Below are 18,716 nucleotides of genomic sequence, written 5' to 3'. Positions count from 1 at the left end.
GTACAGAAAATCTGAGAGATCTCTAATTTGATGCAGACTTCTGGACATTAACTTGTGCTTAGCGTCACAAAAACGTTGCCCAGGGCCAACTCTTGCTGTGTCTTTTATGGCTGCAAGGGCTGTGACACGACCAAATCTTCTCTTTGGTTTTCTTTGGAGAGAGCAGAGAAGTGGAAGTTTGTGCAAGAGAGAGGCCACAGGAGCCTGACTTTCCCCTTGGGAGCAGGGTTAGGACATCTTTGGGGGATCCTGATGTTCAGTCCCCTTTCTGCAATCACAACCATTTCTCCTGCTGAGGAGGCAGGTTATGAACTGTGGGTCTCTACTGCCAGAGCAGTCACAGGAGATGCCAGGGGCAGACAGTGGTAGCAAGGTCAGAATTTGTCACTAATGTCAATGACATTTTCCCTTGGTCCCATCTAGAACTTACTTTTGCTTAGTACAACTGAGTAAATTCTCTCATTAATTATGCCTTGTAATTGTTTTTCCACATGGTCAGTGGATCATATTTAGTCCTTTATAATAGTTTTGCATAAAATGAAAATGTTTTATGATGCACAGATGGGACTCAAGCATGAGATCTTGGTGTTTGGATAACTAAAAATCCAACTCTGCTTCATTATTTGCTCTCTCACTTAGGTTGTCATATCATGCAGCTCATGAATAGCATTAATTTTGAAACTTTCATACCTGCACAAAGATACCTTAGAAATATCACTAGGAGAAAAGTTGTCCAACTTAACATAATGTATCCCTAATGCTTTACTTGGTCTGCAGGTGCTCCTCCAGTATTATCATTAATTACAACAGTAATTATCCTACTTGTGGAGAGTAAAAACTTTGAATGTTTAGCTAGGTTCTTCCAATTTTTTGAAGGCTTTAGTTTAATCTTGCTTTTTTGCAGAATACTCCAAAGAAAACAATGTCTAGGACATGAAGAGAAAAAGCACTGAACAGCCCTGCAAACACTGCAAAGTCCCCTCCCTCCACTGAGACAGCTCATTGCTCACCTGGGCTCTCTTTTATTTTAGTAAAGGGAAAAGAAGAGTGAGACACGGTTACAAATCATCATCTTTATTTCAATTTCCCTTTTCCCTGTCAAGAGGTTTCAGTAAATCAATATTTGTAATGAAAGATGTATTTAATATGGGGGGGAAAAGACTTTTATAATCAAAGAGTTTTCTTTTAATTGCTTCTTCAGAAATAGATTTTGATAATAGCAACTGCTCATTACAATACAAACCAGAAAAAGCATTCATGTACTGTGGCATGGGAAGTACTGCCAGTTCTACATACTCTACATAGTTTCTTTAAAATTTTTACGTTCTTTAGCCCTCAACAAAAACCAAAGCTCCTCTTCCAGGTTTGGTAGCAAACAGACTATTCTCCACTGCTAATCTTTGGCCATCCATTTGGTAATAAGCCTTTTTTACATTTTTTAGGAAAGTGTTCAGCTTGTCAGTAGGCACCATTGACACAGTGCAGCCACCCCATCCAGCTCCAGTCAGACGTGACCCAATGGCCCCAAATTGCCTAAAAGAAAATAACAGGGAAAAAATAATGTAAAATAAACCAAAAAGAGGTACTTTGTCATATATAACATTTTATAGAAAACTCAGATGTGTTTTGAGTATTCCCATGTCATCAGACTTTTCTGATGTTCACTTGTTTGTATGTAACACTACAGCAATTTGCAGTTACCCTTTTGGACCAAAGAAAAGTGCTGACTCTCTAAATTGCAGTATAGTCATTTCTATCAGTTCCAAAAGTCCCCTGTTTTGTAATGCTTCAGCATCAGCTGTTTTTAGGATCACAGCACAGCTGAGATGAAGAAAGCAGGAGAAGAAAGGAATTGTGTTAGCAACATTCATAAGACATCAGAAGTGAAAACAGAAATACATGACAAAAATAACAAAAGAGGGTTCATAAACTAATTGCACAGGATGTAGGCATGCAAGCCATTTTCTAATGTGGCAAAGACAAATAGCTCTATTCTTCCAGGACAGATCTAAACCACTCTGAAGATTCACAGGCTTCTGCAGGACTGCTGAGTGTGCCAGTCAAGAGAAGGAGAGTTCTGAGACTCTCAAAAAGTCATACAGTCTCTGCACTCTATACAAAATAAACTCACATAAACTACTGTTTATGCTGAATGAACAGAGCTGGGTATCTCTCTTTAGAGGAACCTCATGAACTTCAGGCTGATAGCAGTAGAGGTAAAGTATGAATGTAGTCACAAAAGAAAAAAATGCTCTCAATGAGCAGTGTGAACAGAAAGAACAATGACAAATAAATGACATGAAAAATATAAACCATTCCCAGCCTCAGGATACTGGCCTACTAGAAATGTCCTAGAGCAAATCCCATGCTGTTACACTGAAAAACTCAGATGCTATCTCATTAGAATTTAGAATTGTTTTCAGTAGTTTGCTTACCTGTGTTCCTGATCTTAGACTCAGAAAAAGTTAGGAAAATACCATGTAATAAGTTACTTTGGGGCTTTTCTAACCTCGTGAGAACAGAACAAGTAAGATCTAAAAAACTCATCTGAAATCTTATTCTTGTGGGAGATCTAATCTGACTTACAAACAAATACTTCTGATGTGTTTCCAATAGCTATGCTCAGAGAGATTCACCAGCCCTAGAATGTGTTAGAGGGAGAGACAACATCATGTGAATAGCTCTGGAAAATGACAGCTCATTTGGAGTGGGCTGTTGTAATTTTTCAAATGTGCATTTTATGTTAAATGAATCTGCTGTAGTGCTGGGTTAGTATAGGTTTAGGTCATATTTCAAGCAAGTACTCGCATATGTGTTTGATTCTAAACACACATATCTTCTTGAACAGAAACACTTTCTTCAGTGTGTCTATGTGGTGCCACCCTTCATATTGACTCGATTTTATGTTCATTCTGCATTTCCTGTTGGTGTTTTATTTTACTTATTGTTATTCCTGTAAGCCACTCATTCTCTGATGCAATTTTGGTAGTTTCTAGTCCACGGAGCAACCTCCTAAAATGAGCAGAATCCAATCCAGTCTCAGCTGCAATCAATAAGGAAATTCCCATTGACTTTATAAGGCCCAATCCACTTTTCAGAGTTTGTTAAATCAACTGTCTGTACTCATTTGGTCTGTTACCTCAGACAGAACTTCGTATTTCAGATGGTGTCTGGCTTTTATTTTGGTACGCAACTGAAATCCCTTCAGAATTGTTCTGAACCTTTTATTGATTTCATAATTCTCTGTGGTCATGCTCATGCCTCATTTTTACTGAGTCATTTTCGAATACTTAGTTGAAATAAAGCATAAAGTAGACAGAAAATATGCCTGTTGCAGAGCTGAAGTCACTGTGTTTCAAAATACCGTGGCTTAACAGTGTCAAATGTGGTGATAGCAGCCACTTGGGGCTGCTGAGGAACCTGATGGGCAGTGCTGCACCATCTGAAAACCAGGATCCTGATACTACATTGGTCCAGGAGGGAGCACCTAAAATTCTGTGTCTGCAGGAGATGTGGTGCCTGGGAGGTATCTATATCAAACACAAGGAACGCGTCTTTGGGACAGGTCTGAAACTGCCTCATTAAGGTTTTAATCAGTTCAGTACTAAACTGGACCCCTCTGGTAAAGTGGGATTGCTGGCCAGGCACTCCTCTTGTGCACTGGCATCTAGATGGGTTTTGGAAGAGGAGTCTGAGCAGACAATCTTGTGGATGGGGAGCTCACCCACGCAGTGGGAGGTGTGGGTTTCATGTGTGGGAAAGGCCCTGTGTGCTGCTGGGCTGTGCTGCAGGGACACAGAATGCAGGGACAAGGAAAATGTGTCTGGAGCCCAGGGCTGGGGACACTCAGTCCCAGTCCAGGTTCTGGCCTTTGCTGCTGCTAGTGTTTATGTATCTTGTTCTCATCTTCACTGGACACAGCTTATGGGGATGTAAATGAGAGTAAAAACATGAGTACTGCAGCAAAGAAGAAGAAAAGAATAAAATAAGGGAATAAAAATGGAAATTCCACAGTGTGGTATATGGAAACAGTAGGCAAGACATGGCAGTAGTGCATTTTAAAAATAATTGTGCTTTTAAGAGGTGAAAAAAACCCCAGAACAATATTGTTAATTTGAAATACTTAAAATTAGGAAGTAGCTTTTCAGAAAGCATGGAGTTAACATGGTAAGATTTAAATATATAAATGGGGAGGATTGTGCTTTGTAGTTGAGTTTGCATTTGAATAGCATCTTTAAGTGTTTCTGGCTTTGTTGAAATTCCAAATTATGCCATGATTGTGGGCTCTGCAGCTTCAAGAAAATCATCAGTGGAAATGCTAAGAGTTGATAAAATGCAGAATTGTGAATGTACAATCTGTATCTTTTAAAAGTGGTCAGGGAGGATTCAGATGTCTGTCACGTAAAAGGCATGGCCAGGAACGCAAAAATGATCAGGATTTACAGCACCAAAAGATGGAGAATAAGAAAATGAAAGTACATGATGTGCAACACTAAGGAATCAGAGATTTTCAAGAATACTTAACTTACTCAGGAGCTCACATCAAATTTTTTTCCCTTAAATGTTTAGTAAATCTGCTGTGTTACCTGCTTTAGAAGACTAACAGGTAAATCAGCTACTAACAGCATGAGGTGGGTTAGAGAAAGCAAAAGTCTTCAATCTTTGCAAAATGAAAAAAAAACAACTGACCAACTCGTAGTTACAGTTTTCAGCACTACAAACCACAGCAAGTATGGATCCCTTTCGTTCTTGGCAGAGGTTATACAGTAAAACATAAAGATCTAGGGAAAAGAGAAAACATCTGGGTATGCAGATTATTCTTCACAGTTTAAACCTTGTAAGGAGAGAGCAGCAGTAGACTCAGGCAATTCTGTGGAATGTATTTTTGGAAAAGCTTTTGAAAGTTGCAGGGTGGCTATATATCATTGTAAGTAAAGAATGTCATTTGTGTAGTTCCCAGCCATTTCTATAATCACATCAGCCAAGTCTTCCTAGAGTGACTACTGATTTTATGTCTTTTAGGTTTTTTAATCTACAGCTTAAGAAAAGTTAAGACTTTTTTTCCAAAAGTTAGATGTTAAGCTGCATTCATCTGGAATACCTATACACTTTTAGAAATCTAATTACTGAATCAGAAAAATATTTAATACTAAACTTCTAGAGAAGGAAGATGCATTTCTTAGGAAATATTCTTGATGGGACAAGACTGCAAAGAATAATGAACAAACAATTTACTTTCTTCTGTGCAAAAACTACAATTTAAAAAAACCCAGGTGAAATAACTTTAATATATAAATTTGAAATCATTCCATGTGAGTGACAGTGACCACTGTGGTACTTAGCTCTGCCCATCATATACTGTGAGCTCTTCTGTTGGTAAATCAGAAATCTGATGTAACATGGGCACACACATCACTTTTTTCCTTTACTATTTATATATTGTTCCCTGGAATTAAAATGCTTTAATGAATTTTAAATTAATTTAGAAAAATCCTAACAGCTGCTTTTCTTTTGGTGCTGTGGCTGTGCTCCTGCCTGCCAGCCAGTGTCCCCCTGCCTGAGCTGGCTGGAGCTGTCACCATGGAAGCACAGAGCTCAGCAAAATGGAGATCACAATTTCCATTCCTGTGCTGAGCTTCCTGCTGCAAGAGGCTGTCACTGCCATCCTTGCTGGTTTACTGGAATGTGGCACAGGTAACTCCATGCTGCACAGCACATCTGGCCAGGTTTTCCCTGCTTGTTTTCCCCTGCACAGGGCAGGACAGTCTCCTCCCAGCTTTTCTGAGAACATGCCCTGTCAGAATGGGTTCCTCAGGTCTGCCAAGTGCAGTCATTGCATGGCACTGACTGAGGCACCAGCACTGGGCAGTTACTGTACCTAAAGCAATGCAGATGTTAATTTAAGGCTCCTGCCAGTGGTGCCTCAGAACAGGCAGTGCTGATGCCTTGCATGGGATCAAGACTTTGTTGGCCAAGACCTTTGACAATTCAGCAGAGTTCAGTTTCTGATTTCAGCTGACCCTGGAGATAGTTATCCCCTGTCACACATGGATCAGTGGTTCCCTTTGAGCAGCTGGGATAACTCTGGTGGAACTGCCCTGCTGAGTGACTGTCACAGCTTATTGTATGATGTGATCACTAAGTGATACAATAAACTGAATAAAGCTGGGAGTTGCATCCTGGACTGGGTCCCAAGAGAAGAATCAAAATGTGTTCTCCTCAGTTGCTATCAGTCTGTCCAGTGGCTATCAGGCTGCTCTGTGTTTTAGCACAAAACAACACGTGTATCCCACATGCAAAATAATCTTTCAGTGTCCAGAAGTCTTCTGTTCAGTTTTTAGATTTGTAGCTTTCTGCCTCAGAGGCTATTCCATCATGTCTGCAAAAGAAATCAGACTCACCTAAACCATCATGTTCTGCACTCTATGGATTTACAAACCTGATAAAGGTGGTAAAGTATTAATTATCTAATTTTTAAAACATCAAATTGAAATAGTTTGTTTTCTTCAAGACTGAAAAGATGTAGAGAGAGGATGGGATATCTGCTTCTAAAGGACAGTGAAACAAAATTTCTTGACCTCAGGCCTGCAGACACTTGTGTCACCCCACGTTTCCCTTCTGGCAGGGCAGTAATGCTCTGGCTTAGGGCAGTTTCCCAAATGAAGCACACCCTTCTCCAAGGAGAAGAAGGAACAATTAGGGGCACAAGTTAGGAGGGTGGCATCACCAGGGAGCCATTATGAGACTGTGGGAAGCAGCTGGGGCAGGATGACTGGGGCAGGGATGGAGTAGAAATGGGACAGCCCAGGCAGGCAACTATTGATTTTCCCCAGCCACTGTTAAAACAATCACCAACCACTAAATTCCTTCTACAGGCACTGAATTTAGATCACAGTTAGCACCAGGTGTCTGTCCTGTGATTAAATATGCCAGAAGAAGAGAAATAAAGGAGGACTGAAATGGGTACATTGTTTGATGCTGACCCTGTGGGAGGGATGAAATGCTGTGTAGGATGTGAGTACTAAGTGCTTGTTTTTAATTTGTGGATTAACACACGATTGTACCAGATCTCATTGTCCCCTGCAGTTGAGTCATGGAAACAGCCTGATACCACAACAACCTGTGTGTGGGAGAAGAGAAGGGACAAAATGGCACTCAGGGAATGTACTTTGGAACTGATATTGTTTCATCATGACCAAACTGAGTTTGGAAGGGATCACAGCTGAAAGAATAATGCTGGGGCAGAGACAGAGACTTAATTATATGTGGAAAGCTCAAGACAACACAGAGAAGAAGAAGAGTATCAGGCCCTGTAACAGCACACTCATTGCTTAAACAGTGAAATGCTGTCCAACTTCTCTGATCCTCTGGACAACTTATTTTTTAATTGAAACAATGCAAATGAAATTTCATTATTTCATTATAATTCCAAGATGACCTAAGATTGTAGAACAGCTTGTTTATGCCCTGGAAGTCCTGCGGCAGCAGTAATGAAATGGTTAAGAAAAAGGAAAAAGGTAGATTTAGATGAGATATTGAAGAAATACTTTCCTATGAGAGCTGTGTGTGAGGCACACACAGTGGAATAGAGAAACTGGATTCCCCATTTGTGGAAGTGTTCAAGGCCAGTTTGGATGGGGCTCTGAGCGAGGTGTCCCTGCCCATGACAGGGAATTGGAACACTATTATCTTTAAGGTCCCTTCCAACCCAAATCATTCTATGATGCTGTAATTCTAAGAAATAGAGTAAAAGTAACAGTTCAGATAGAACAAGTACGATGATGTTTTAAGAAAACCACTTATGACTTCTTCTGCAACTTAAAAAAGAGTAGTCAACAGTCTCACGTAACACTTGTGACGATGAGTCAGTCCAAAAGCAAAATCTGTAATAAAGCCATAAACCGTAGCTTTCATCTGCAAGTATTACACAGATGTCAGCACGGAAACAATTGACCATGTAATGCCCCTGCAGGAGATTAATTTTGTAAGAAGAGACAAGAATACTTTCATTTTAAGATTGCAATAGCCAAGGATGTCATATTTTCGCCTCAATTTGAACCGTATTCTCCACAGGCGATTACTCTTCCTTGTGGTCAGAACTTACAGGCAGATGTCGACCAGGCGATCCAGTTCAGGACAGCTGCACTCATACATCTCCCTGCAGCTGATATGGCTCTGCTTCATTAATTCTCCCAGCAGCTGGAGTGCATTGGCAGGTGCTTCGCTGCAAATCTTCTGAAATTCCAGCACTCTGGCAGCCTCACTGTACACGTGCTTTGCACGCTGGTACAACTTAAAGGTGGAAACTGCACAAAAAGAAAACTGCATTATTATTCACTACAAAAACACAAAAGGATTGTGTTTTCTTAGCAATTTATCCTTTATATGAGAACTCTCTAGGCTGAAAGTCTTCTGCAGAAGTTCACCTACATCTCCTTTAAAAGCCCTAATAAATGATAATGTTTAGAGGTTATCAAAATGCAATGCACACATCTTTTTTTTTGTTGTTTTAATGCTCTGGTTGTTTGCTGTACCACTGGACACGCTCAGTCTCCTCTTACTTTAGATGCAAGGCAGAAGAGCAAGAGTTGGCATTGACAGCATTAGGGCATTAATTGGAAGTTTTCAAATAGCAGCAGAACAGAGGCAGGAACACCTGGAGGGTCCCAGTGCCCTGCAGGCAGCTGTCAGCCAGCACCTGCTGGCCCAGGGCCTTGTGGCTGCTCCAGGCCAAATCTGCATCAGTTATGGAACTGTGCAGATGGACCTTAGCTTGAAAAAAAAAGCAACCACTAAACCACAAAAGACTACCATGCACTTGTTTCCCTTTTTTTTTTTTCTCAATAATGCAGGCTCACGATCCAGTAGATAATACCAGATATGAAAGGTACAGTGAAGAAAACAGGTGCTTTCACTTTGGTTTTCAGGGTTTATTTTTGGTACAGGTTACAGTAATTTCACGACTATAAGGCGCACCCTTTTGACTAAAATCTCCCCCCAAAACCGGAAGTGCGCCTTATAGTCCGGTGCGCCTTATCTGATCTACAAAGTTGCAACATTTGCCACCCCGGAAGTGAGAGCCCGTCGGCATCGGGGCCTCCCCCGTGAGGGGCGGGTCCGCCGGCTTCGGGGCCGCCCCCGCGTGGGGCGGACCCGCCGGCATCGGGGCCTCCCCGCCGGCATCGGGGCCGCCCCCGCGCGGGCCGTCCCGCCGGCTTCGGGGCCGCCCCCGCGCGGGGCGGACCCGCCGGTATCGGGGCCGCCCCCGCCGGCATCGGGGCCGCCCCCGCGCGGGGCGGACCCGCCGGTATCGGGGCCTCCCCGCCGGCTTCGGGGCCGCCCCCGCGCGGGGCGGACCCGCCGGTATCGGGGCCGCCCCCGCCGGCATCGGGGCCGCCCCCGCGCGGGGCGGACCCGCCGGTATCGGGGCCTCCCCGCCGGCTTCGGGGCCGCCCCCGCGCGGGGCGGACCCGCCGGTATCGGGGCCTCCCCGCCGGCTTCGGGGCCGCCCCCGCGCGGGGCGGACCCGCCGGTATCGGGGCCGCCCCCGCCGGCATCGGGGCCGCCCCCGCGCGGGGCGGACCCGCCGGTATCGGGGCCTCCCCGCCGGCTTCGGGGCCGCCCCCGCGCGGGGCGGACGCGCCGGCTTCGGGGCCGCCCCCGCGCGGGCCGTCCCGCCGGCATCGGGGCCGCCCCCGCGCGGGGCGGACCCGCCGGTATCGGGGCCGCCCCCGCCGGCATCGGGGCCGCCCCCGCGCGGGGCGGACCCGCCGGTATCGGGGCCGCCCCCGCGCGGGGCGGACCCGCCGGTATCGGGGCCTCCCCGCCGGCTTCGGGGCCGCCCCCGCGCGGGGCGGACGCGCCGGCTTCGGGGCCGCCCCCGCGCGGGGCGGACCCGCCGGTATCGGGGCCGCCCCCGCCGGCATCGGGGCCGCCCCCGCGCGGGGCGGACCCGCCGGTATCGGGGCCTCCCCGCCGGCTTCGGGGCCGCCCCCGCGCGGGGCGGACCCGCCGGTATCGGGGCCTCCCCGCCGGCTTCGGGGCCGCCCCCGCGCGGGGCGGACCCGCCGGTATCGGGGCCGCCCCCGCCGGCATCGGGGCCGCCCCCGCGCCGGGCCGGCCCGCCGACATTGGGACGGCTCCCTTGCGGGGGGCGAAAGCCGCAGGGATCGGATCGGCTGCTGCGCGGGGGGGGCGAAAGCCGCAGGGATCGGATCGGCTGCTGCGCGGGGGGGGCGAAAGCCGCAGGGATCGGATCGGCTGCTGCGCGGGGGGGGCGAAAGCCGCAGGGATCGGATCGGCTGCTGCGCGGGGGGGGCGAAAGCCGCAGGGATCGGATCGGCTGCTGCGCGGGGGGGGCGAAAGCCCCCGGAATCACGGCGGCCGCCGCGCGGGGGGGGCGAAAGCCCCCGGAATCACGGCGGCCGCTGCGCGGGCGGGGCGAAAGCCCCCGGAATCACGGCGGCCGCCGCACGGGTGGGGCGAAAGCCCCCGGAATCACGGCGGCCGCCGCACGGGTGGGGCGAAAGCCCCCGGAATCACGGCGGCCGCCGCGCGGGCGGGGTGAAAGCCCCCGGAAACACGGCGGCAGCCGCGCGGGGGGGGCGAAAGCCCCCGGAATCACGGCGGTCGCCGCGCGGGCGGGGCGAAAGCCCCCGGAATCACGGCGGCCGCTGCGCGGGCGGGGCGAAAGCCCCCGGAATCACGGCGGTCGCCGCGCGGGCGGGGCGAAAGCCCCCGGAATCACGGCGGCCGCTGCGCGGGGGGGGCGAAAGCCCCCGGAAACACGGCGGCCGCCGCGCGGGGGGGGAGAAAACCCCCGGAATCACGGCGGGCGCCGCGCGGGGGGGGCGAAAACCCCCAGAAGCACGGCGGCCGCCATGCGGAGAGGGGGAAAACCGCCAGAATCGGAGTGGCTGCCACGCGGGGAGGGGGCAAGCAGCTGGAATCGGGGCAGCGGCGGCACGGGGCAAGCCTGCCGGCATTAGGTCACCCGGAGCGCCAGGGAACTCCCAGAACAGCGAGGCCCTGGGGATGCTGCACGGAGCGGCGGTGGGCATAGCCCGGCCCTGCCGGGTACAGGCAGGCCCGGGAGCCAATGGCTACCGGATTGAGGCGGGGCCTCGGCCAGCAAGCGCGCGGGAGGAGCTGGGGGCGGAGCCTCGCTGCAAAAAAAAACCCGGTGCGCCTTATAGACCGGTGCGCCTTATCTGATCTACAAAGTTGCAAAATGTGCCGGCTCCCGGGGGGTGCGCCTTATAGTCCGGTGCGCCTTATGGTCGTGAAATTACTGTACTTGCCAAAGCATTAGTGCTGCCTTTATGGATGTGAAGAGATGCCAAGCCCAGACAGGTACTGATTAGTACTGACCTACTAAGATCAAAGACTAGTGCAAGAATCTTGGTTAAACTTTTTCTGTTGTGCCAGAAAAATGCAATTCTGCTAGGAAGGGCTGGTGGGGGAAGTCTCCAAACCCGTGTGGCCATCAGGGTAGAGACCTCCATCAAGCCTGAATAATGGGGCATAAAAAGGAAGGAGCTGGCTGTGGTTAAAGACTCCACAAGCCACCCATATTTACAGGAAGGTTTGGATTGCAACTAATATCTGAGAATTGATCTGCTGTTCCCAAGCTTGTGCTGTAGTTCATTGTTTTCCTCTCCCAATATAGTTCTGTTTGCTTTAATACCATGGCTACTATTTAGGAAGTATTGTTCACCAGAAGCATGCATGACATAATTTAATTTATGACTAAATTGGTTTGAGTGAGCTGTTTGGGTGGTAAATATTAATGGACGTTAACCTCTATATGGAGCACCTACTGCACTGTTTCCTTATTTTAGCACAGCAAAATCTTGCTAGAGCACTTCAGAACATTCTTCATCTTCTTTCTACATGTAAGTTCTCCTTTAGAGTGAAGTTTCTCTCTCAGTTCAGCTCCTGGTCTCTCTTCCTAGTTCTAAATGGCTGATGAAATAGAGGTAAAAGGAGAAGCAAGACCAGCCCTGTATTTAAAATAGAACTTGCTGTCTGACCCAGACCCACAGAGTCCCTACTTTTCTGTTCTGTTGAAACTGCCAAGTTCTAGAACCACTTTTGACACTTTCAGTAATCCACATTTGCAAATATATGTAGAAATCTTCCTTGAAAGACTGGAAATAAAATTAGGTCCAGTATCTCGTGTTGTGCACTCCAGGCAGCAACTCTTACAGCCTAAAACTTCATCAGCACCTCTATAATGCCTTTTTATTTCTCCAGAGTATTTCACAACTGTAAATGCTGAAAATAGTGCTGAGACACAAGTAGTCTAAAATGAGACAGAAACATTTAACATAGCAATGTTCTGCTACTGCTGATATTGCTTCTGCTCCTATTTATTTTGTAATTCAATACAGCCTGCTACTGAGAAACCCTGTGCTGTTTGTCTTGTGAACAGGCCTTCTGAAAGCATTTCAAACTAGGACAGAAATGAGAGAATTGAGTGCCCCTCAGAAACATGGACTTGAGAGTATCACAGAGGAAGAGCATATTTTGGTTTCTGATTTTGTTGCTGCTGGAGTTAGTTGTGCTGTGTTTTGCAAAGTGGTGCCTCAGTATTTTTGAACGCTGAAGAAAGGCAGTTTGGCCTATTTTTAAGGATGGTTTCTCTTTAAATATTCTTTTCTTATGAGGCATTGTTTTAGAGCAAGGAGATTTCTAAATGTGCATTCGTTTAGGGAATATCTAAAGTTGCGTGAGAGATTGCCATAGCTCACACTCTCTTGTAAATCACCATCGAACAGTAGTAACCCAAAGAATGAACTGAAAACATGTCTGGTTTCAATTGTCAGGCCACAGACTTGCCAAAGGCTGTGATTGATTCGGAGACCACCCTTTGGTAGAGCAATGCTCCACTGGCCAGATTACCTTAAAATCTCTGGGGTTGTGTTGTGCTCGTCATGTCAGGAATTGGCAACCACAGTGGGGCTCTGGCTGCCAGCCAGGGGACCTGAGCTGTGTCCTGGGCAGTGCTGGCTCCCAGGACAGCCTCTGGTGGAGGGGGGAGTTCGCTACCTTGACACAGCTTCCCGTGGCTGGGAACAAGCTCCTTCAGGCAGCAGAGTGGCTGTGTTATTTGCAGGCTCCTTTGCGGACGTTTACCAAATTAGTACTGGTTAAAGGCCTTGTTGGTCTGTTATAGGCAGCATTTTATTTCAAAAAAATTATGTTTGCGCTTAAAAATTTTTGTTATAGCTTGCTTTTCTTCTCAGGCAGTTTTCAGGCAAAATTATCTTCAGGACAGCAAACAGCTCAGTACTGTCTAAGCCTTATTCTAAAATAATGAAATGATTCCTGTATTTTCAGCTTTCAACACCAAATGCCTCTGATAATACAGAAACCTTCTATCTCTTCTGTTTGGATGGGTAGTCCAAACAAACCCTGTCTATCTAACTGAAGACAGAGTACAAATTACATTTCTAAAAGTCACATCTATATTGGAATCTGTTTGCTACATCACAGCTTGTATATTGGTTCCACTTATTTCCTAAGCCATACTCTGTCACAGTAACAAAAAACAAAACCAGAGGGCCCACACTTGATTAGTTCCTATCTGAGCCAAGGCTGGAGTGCTCTGAAAGAGGAGAAGCTGAAGCCCTCAAAGAAACCCTTGCAGGATTGCACAGAACTGGGTCGTATGGTCTCACCCTCTGTGGTGCTCAAAGGAGAGCATAAAAAACAGGGTTTAGGGAACTAATGCCAGATTCTTAAAAGCACATGGATCCTTACATCTACTGTAAGGTATGGAATTAGGTAATTAATTAGACCAAAAATGTAAATACACCTTCCTAATGCACTCAGGCCTGGTTTCTCCCACTTCAAACTTCTCTGAGCTTTGCTCCTGGCAGCGGATTTCTGTCAGGTCACCCATGAACAGATAAATTCAGTTCACTTACAAACCACCAAATGCCCTTGAAAGAATGGTACCATTTTCCAGGGCACTAATAAATAGCACTGCAGCAAGAACCTTCCAAGTTACTGAGACCCAGCAGACTAATGTTAATGAAAGCTTGTCCAAAATCCATATAAAATCCCTTAACAGACAAAAATGTGGGCTATTAGTCCCAAATAATTGTGGGTTAACTAAATATAACAGAAATGTTTACTGTGTATTTTCAACTGTATGGTCATATTTTTTAATTTTAGCCTTACAAAAATTGTGCAAACCTGTCCAGTCTGTTTAAAGGAAAATTTTTTTTCTGTATAAGTAAACGTTGTGGCTTCTCAGCAACTCGTATTATTTGTTACAACTTCAACTTCAGCAGATTCCTTTCTTTAGAGGCTTCCTGTACAATTCTATCTGACCTTTAGCTAAAGACCAACCTCTCCAGGCTATATATTTTTTTCTAGTTGCTTTGGCAGCTTCTAAAGATACATTTCACTGTAGATTAATGAGCTACACATTGGCTGATGGGACTGTTAGACATTTACAACCGGAAAAACTCACGGACACACGGTTGTGTAGGGACAGTTTCTAGCACCATTACTCACGTGCAATAGTACCCTTCTCTGTTAGGCATCCTGCTGATTGAACATGATGAGGGTGAAGGTTTCTGGCTCATAATGTGTATAAGAAAATGCTGCCAGATGGCTTTAATTTGAGCCAGATTGTGAACCCCCTCCTTGAAGTGGGGAACAGTTACTCTACTGGGACTGCTCAAGTAACTGTTTGCAATCTGGCTTTCTGAAAATAAACCAGGGGACGAGTCATCATGGGGTTCGGTGACACATTTAGCAGACACCTGTTTTGAGATTATGATAACTACTGGTTTAAAGTGATTTTTCCTCCAGAGGAATGATGGCTTTACAAGGCTTTTGCAACTAACCTAGACTACTCAGTGCCTGTGGCACACCACAAAAGCCTCCATCCTCCAGGTATGGGATCTGCCTGGAGCAGCCACATCTCTGTTTCTGTGCTATGTCCCAAAACTTCTCCATGACATGGATCAGGGTGAAGCTTAAACTGGAACGTGCTCTGAGGTCTATCAGTTTGAAGGTGTAACTTCTGGCCATGCAGGGCATCTACTGGTGCACAGGGAGAGCTTTTTGTACCCCAGAGCTGCCTGACAGAACACCTGAGACCTCTTCACCTCCATGTGTCAGTGGAGGAGTGTGGAAACTGTTCCTGCACTCAGATCACCATCAACACCCATGAACAATTCAACTGTTCAAGCACCACTCATGCAACCTTCAGCACAGATTTAGAATTCACTTTCCAGGGGACAAATAGGAGTTAAACAGCCAAATCCACACAGCAAATTGATGCCTGCTCCTTCCATGGTGATTTCATTCTCAGGTTTAATGTCAGAATTAGATTAACATTTTTTATATGAAAAGGAAAAATGGGTTTAAAAAATACCTCATTTAAGAAGAAAAAATATTTAGTGGTTAAAAGAATATACTGTTTAACAGAAGAATATCCTTTTGTGGTGCAGCTTATAAATACTTAATGTCCCACAATCACCACACACTATGTGTTCTGTGAAGCACTCGAGTCCAAGCCAAAATTATGGCACAGTGCACCTTAGAAAGTAATAAATATTATTTTTCTAGAGATGTTCAGAAGCCACAACTGCAATCCATGTGTAAACATTTGCAAGGGAGCTTTAAACTCAGGATTGTGAGTTGACCAAGGAACAACTCTAAGAAGTTTAGAGAGGCTTTATACACCATCTGTACTTCTCCAAACATGGGGAATGAATGGGCTGTACAGTGAGGAACTACAGAAATCCTTGAATACCTGTTGTAACAGGGATGCAAAGCTGCTGTGAGATTCCAGCAACATTGGGGACTTGACCAAAGCCAGTCCATAGAATGTTCCTTTGAGACATGGAGTTTTTATCTGGTCATCCTTACATACTGATAAAACTTTTTGTAAGTATACAGTACTGTCACTGGAGTAGAGGAGGAGAAGCTGGACTTAAGGCTAAGCTAGTATATACTGAGCACTTTTACATCCTTGAACATGGGACACAATGCCAGTACAAAACAATTGGTAACGATTCCTGGGCATGAAAAGATCCCTTAAATGTTATGGTTCGTTCTTCACATTGAACAAAGAAACTCAATGACACTCTGAAATTCTCTGCAGAGGTTACTTATTTGACAGCGTGTTTTCTCTCTCCCATGAAGAAGCCAGGCATTGTCATTAAAACAGAATGGGAAAGTAGAGGGAAAGTAAGAAAAATGTTTTCTTCAAACAGCCTCTGGTGTTCCAAAGCCAACATAACGCGTAATTTGTATAGTGTGTAACAAACCCAGCAGACTTAGATTCATTCTGTGTCTGTCTTGTTTCTTCTGCAAAAGTTTTACAGAAATCTCTTATTTAATTTTATATTGTACATGCAAAAAGGCTTTCAGAATAATCCTTTTTAATTGGTCTTATCAAATGAAATCACGGTCATGCAAGTTTAAGAGATTGTGTTCAGCAAACATCTGCAAATGGTATTCAGAGCTACAGTATAAAATTTCCTTTGAGTTTCTTCTATGGCTTTTATGTCTAAATTTTTCATCTAGACTTTATTTTTTTAAAAAAAATCAAGATAACCTGTATAAACAACTCAATTTTGCAGAACTGTAGAATTTTGTTTTAGAAACCAGGTATAAGGAGTATAAACATCTGCAAGTTAATAGTCTTGCATTGCTTTATGAAGGGGAGAGTGCAGGGACAGTGTAAGATTTACAACCTTGGAGTTTCCCAGGAAAATGCTGCAGAGTGCAGGAACATGGTTCATATATTCCTCATATACAGACAGTACAAAATTATCAAAAATCTTTCTGTGGAGATAAAGAGCTGCCTTAAGATATCTTAATCCATCCTGTATCTTCTGGCAGTGTAATTAGACAATAAGATAGTCTTATACTGTCTGATACACTGGGGTGCAAAACGGGTTAAAGATTCAGGACCTGGTCCTTGGTCAATATATAAAATTTACAATCACTCCAGATGAATGGATTCTTTAAGTAAGTGTCAGTATAGATAGCTATGTTACATATCTATATACATCCAATATACATATTCCTCAAAGCAGTCTTGGGAAGGACTGACAAGGATGAAATTTGGCTCCAAAAGAATACAGGTATTAATGCCACAGAATGGAAATAAGGAAGAAGGATTCTGTGTAGTTCTTACAGAAAGATTCTGATCTCAATTGGAAACCTGTTATGAAAGCAAATGAATTATTTCATAAATTCTCTATTATTTGGTATTATTAGGAACTCTACGATATGCATCCAGGATACACTTCATGTGTGACTGCGTGGTATAATCCTAAACAATAGTACATGGGAAATACTTCAGATAGTAAATTGTTCATCTCCACCAACATCTTCCTAAAAGGAACAGTAATAGTGACAGAGAGAGATCAGGACAACTTGCTGCCCAGTTTTAGGAAGTGATCATGTACTTGGTTAGGAACAGAAGCACAAGCCCGTCTCTGCTGATCTTGAACACCAGGGAAGTGATCTGCTATTTCCATCATTTTAGAAACAAAATCATGCAAAATCAAAGTTTGCTCTATTTTAAGTTAAAAGTTAGAATGAATATATCAATTGATGATGGTATCAATTCTTTCACTTCCCAGCCAAGATTCCAGCCAAGTATTCTGGCAAGATTTCCACTTGCACTACTTATTAATGCATAAATTTTTTATATAATACCAACATTGTACAGTAAACCCCACCATTTCATATATGCTCACCATCTTGCATGTTTTGACTAAGGATCCCAGAGCGGAGCTCCTCCAGGCTAATTCCCAGGCATTTACAAATTTCCTCTGTGCTGTAAGGCTCAGGATGTAATACCTCCTCAACAATGGTCAGCATTTCCTCTAGGCTAACTCCTAGCTTGGTTTGCACATCATGGAGTCTCAACATTTTTCTCCACTCCAAGCCTTTTGACTTCGAGAGAAGCTAAAATAAAAAAAGAAAATAAAAGAAAGAAAACAGAAATTATTGTGCTTTCCTGTTTAAAACAATCAGTTGTTTGTAAGTATCTTTAAGGCCCATTTTCTCTTTTCACTTCTTAATTGAGAACCATCAGAACCTACTTTGTATCAGTACAGAGCAGTCAATGCTTATATTTATTATTAAAGGTCTGTGAATGACAGATATGCGTCCCTCAAATCAGGTACTGTCTGTAAAAGCCCTACTTTTTATCAGATCAGTGATTTATCTTCTTCCATGGACTATTTTACTTCAAGCACTTACTATCCTTTTACAATCCCATCTGGACAACTGTTTATACAAGTGCTATGATGTTATAACACTAAAAGTCCTTAAAAAGTTTATTTCCATATCATTAGTATTTGCTCTAACATTTCACTTTGACATTTCCAATATGCTCCTGGAATTTTCTGATGAACATTTGAAGTTGTCATTACCCCCTTTTCTTGTACTAGCCCTAAAAATATGAAAGTAGTCATAAGATTTCTGGGGAGAATAACCATAGCCTTTCTCTCTCTGGAGTTTTAAGTAAACTTTAATTACCTTCTTTAAGATCCAGTTTAAAGGAACTTCTGGGCCTTTCTAGGAATGGTACAGTGGTGGTTTGAATCTGTTGCGTTCCTACATGGTTGCTATGATATTCATTAGTTATAGATGGATCTGCTTTCCCCACTCCTGGCAATGACACCATGCTTTGTGCATCTTTGTGATGTTTTGGCAATTGACAGTCATTACTT

At 44.8% G+C, this 18,716-nt stretch overlaps 1 protein-coding gene across 1 annotated transcript in view; it reads right to left on the bottom strand.

Annotated features, from left to right (window-relative positions):
* Positions 1 to 1,058: 1,058 nt before the first annotated feature.
* Positions 1,059 to 18,716, bottom strand: part of GALK2 (galactokinase 2) — a 48,681-nt gene continuing 31,023 nt past the window's right edge. Inside the window, exons 8-10 of the mRNA XM_033070979.1 lie at positions 17,736 to 17,946; positions 8,105 to 8,306; positions 1,059 to 1,533 (exon numbers count right to left, since the gene is read on the bottom strand). Coding sequence (XP_032926870.1) covers positions 1,329 to 1,533; positions 8,105 to 8,306; positions 17,736 to 17,946 — 618 coding nt within the window. The 3' untranslated portion in view covers positions 1,059 to 1,328. The remainder of the gene's footprint in view (positions 1,534 to 8,104; positions 8,307 to 17,735; positions 17,947 to 18,716) is intronic.

Source organism: Catharus ustulatus, chromosome 12 (assembly GCF_009819885.2).
Source record: "Catharus ustulatus isolate bCatUst1 chromosome 12, bCatUst1.pri.v2, whole genome shotgun sequence".
NCBI lineage: Eukaryota > Metazoa > Chordata > Aves > Passeriformes > Turdidae > Catharus > Catharus ustulatus.
The sequence above is the reverse complement of the archived record's forward strand: the minus strand, read 5'-3'. Positions and strand labels throughout refer to the sequence as shown.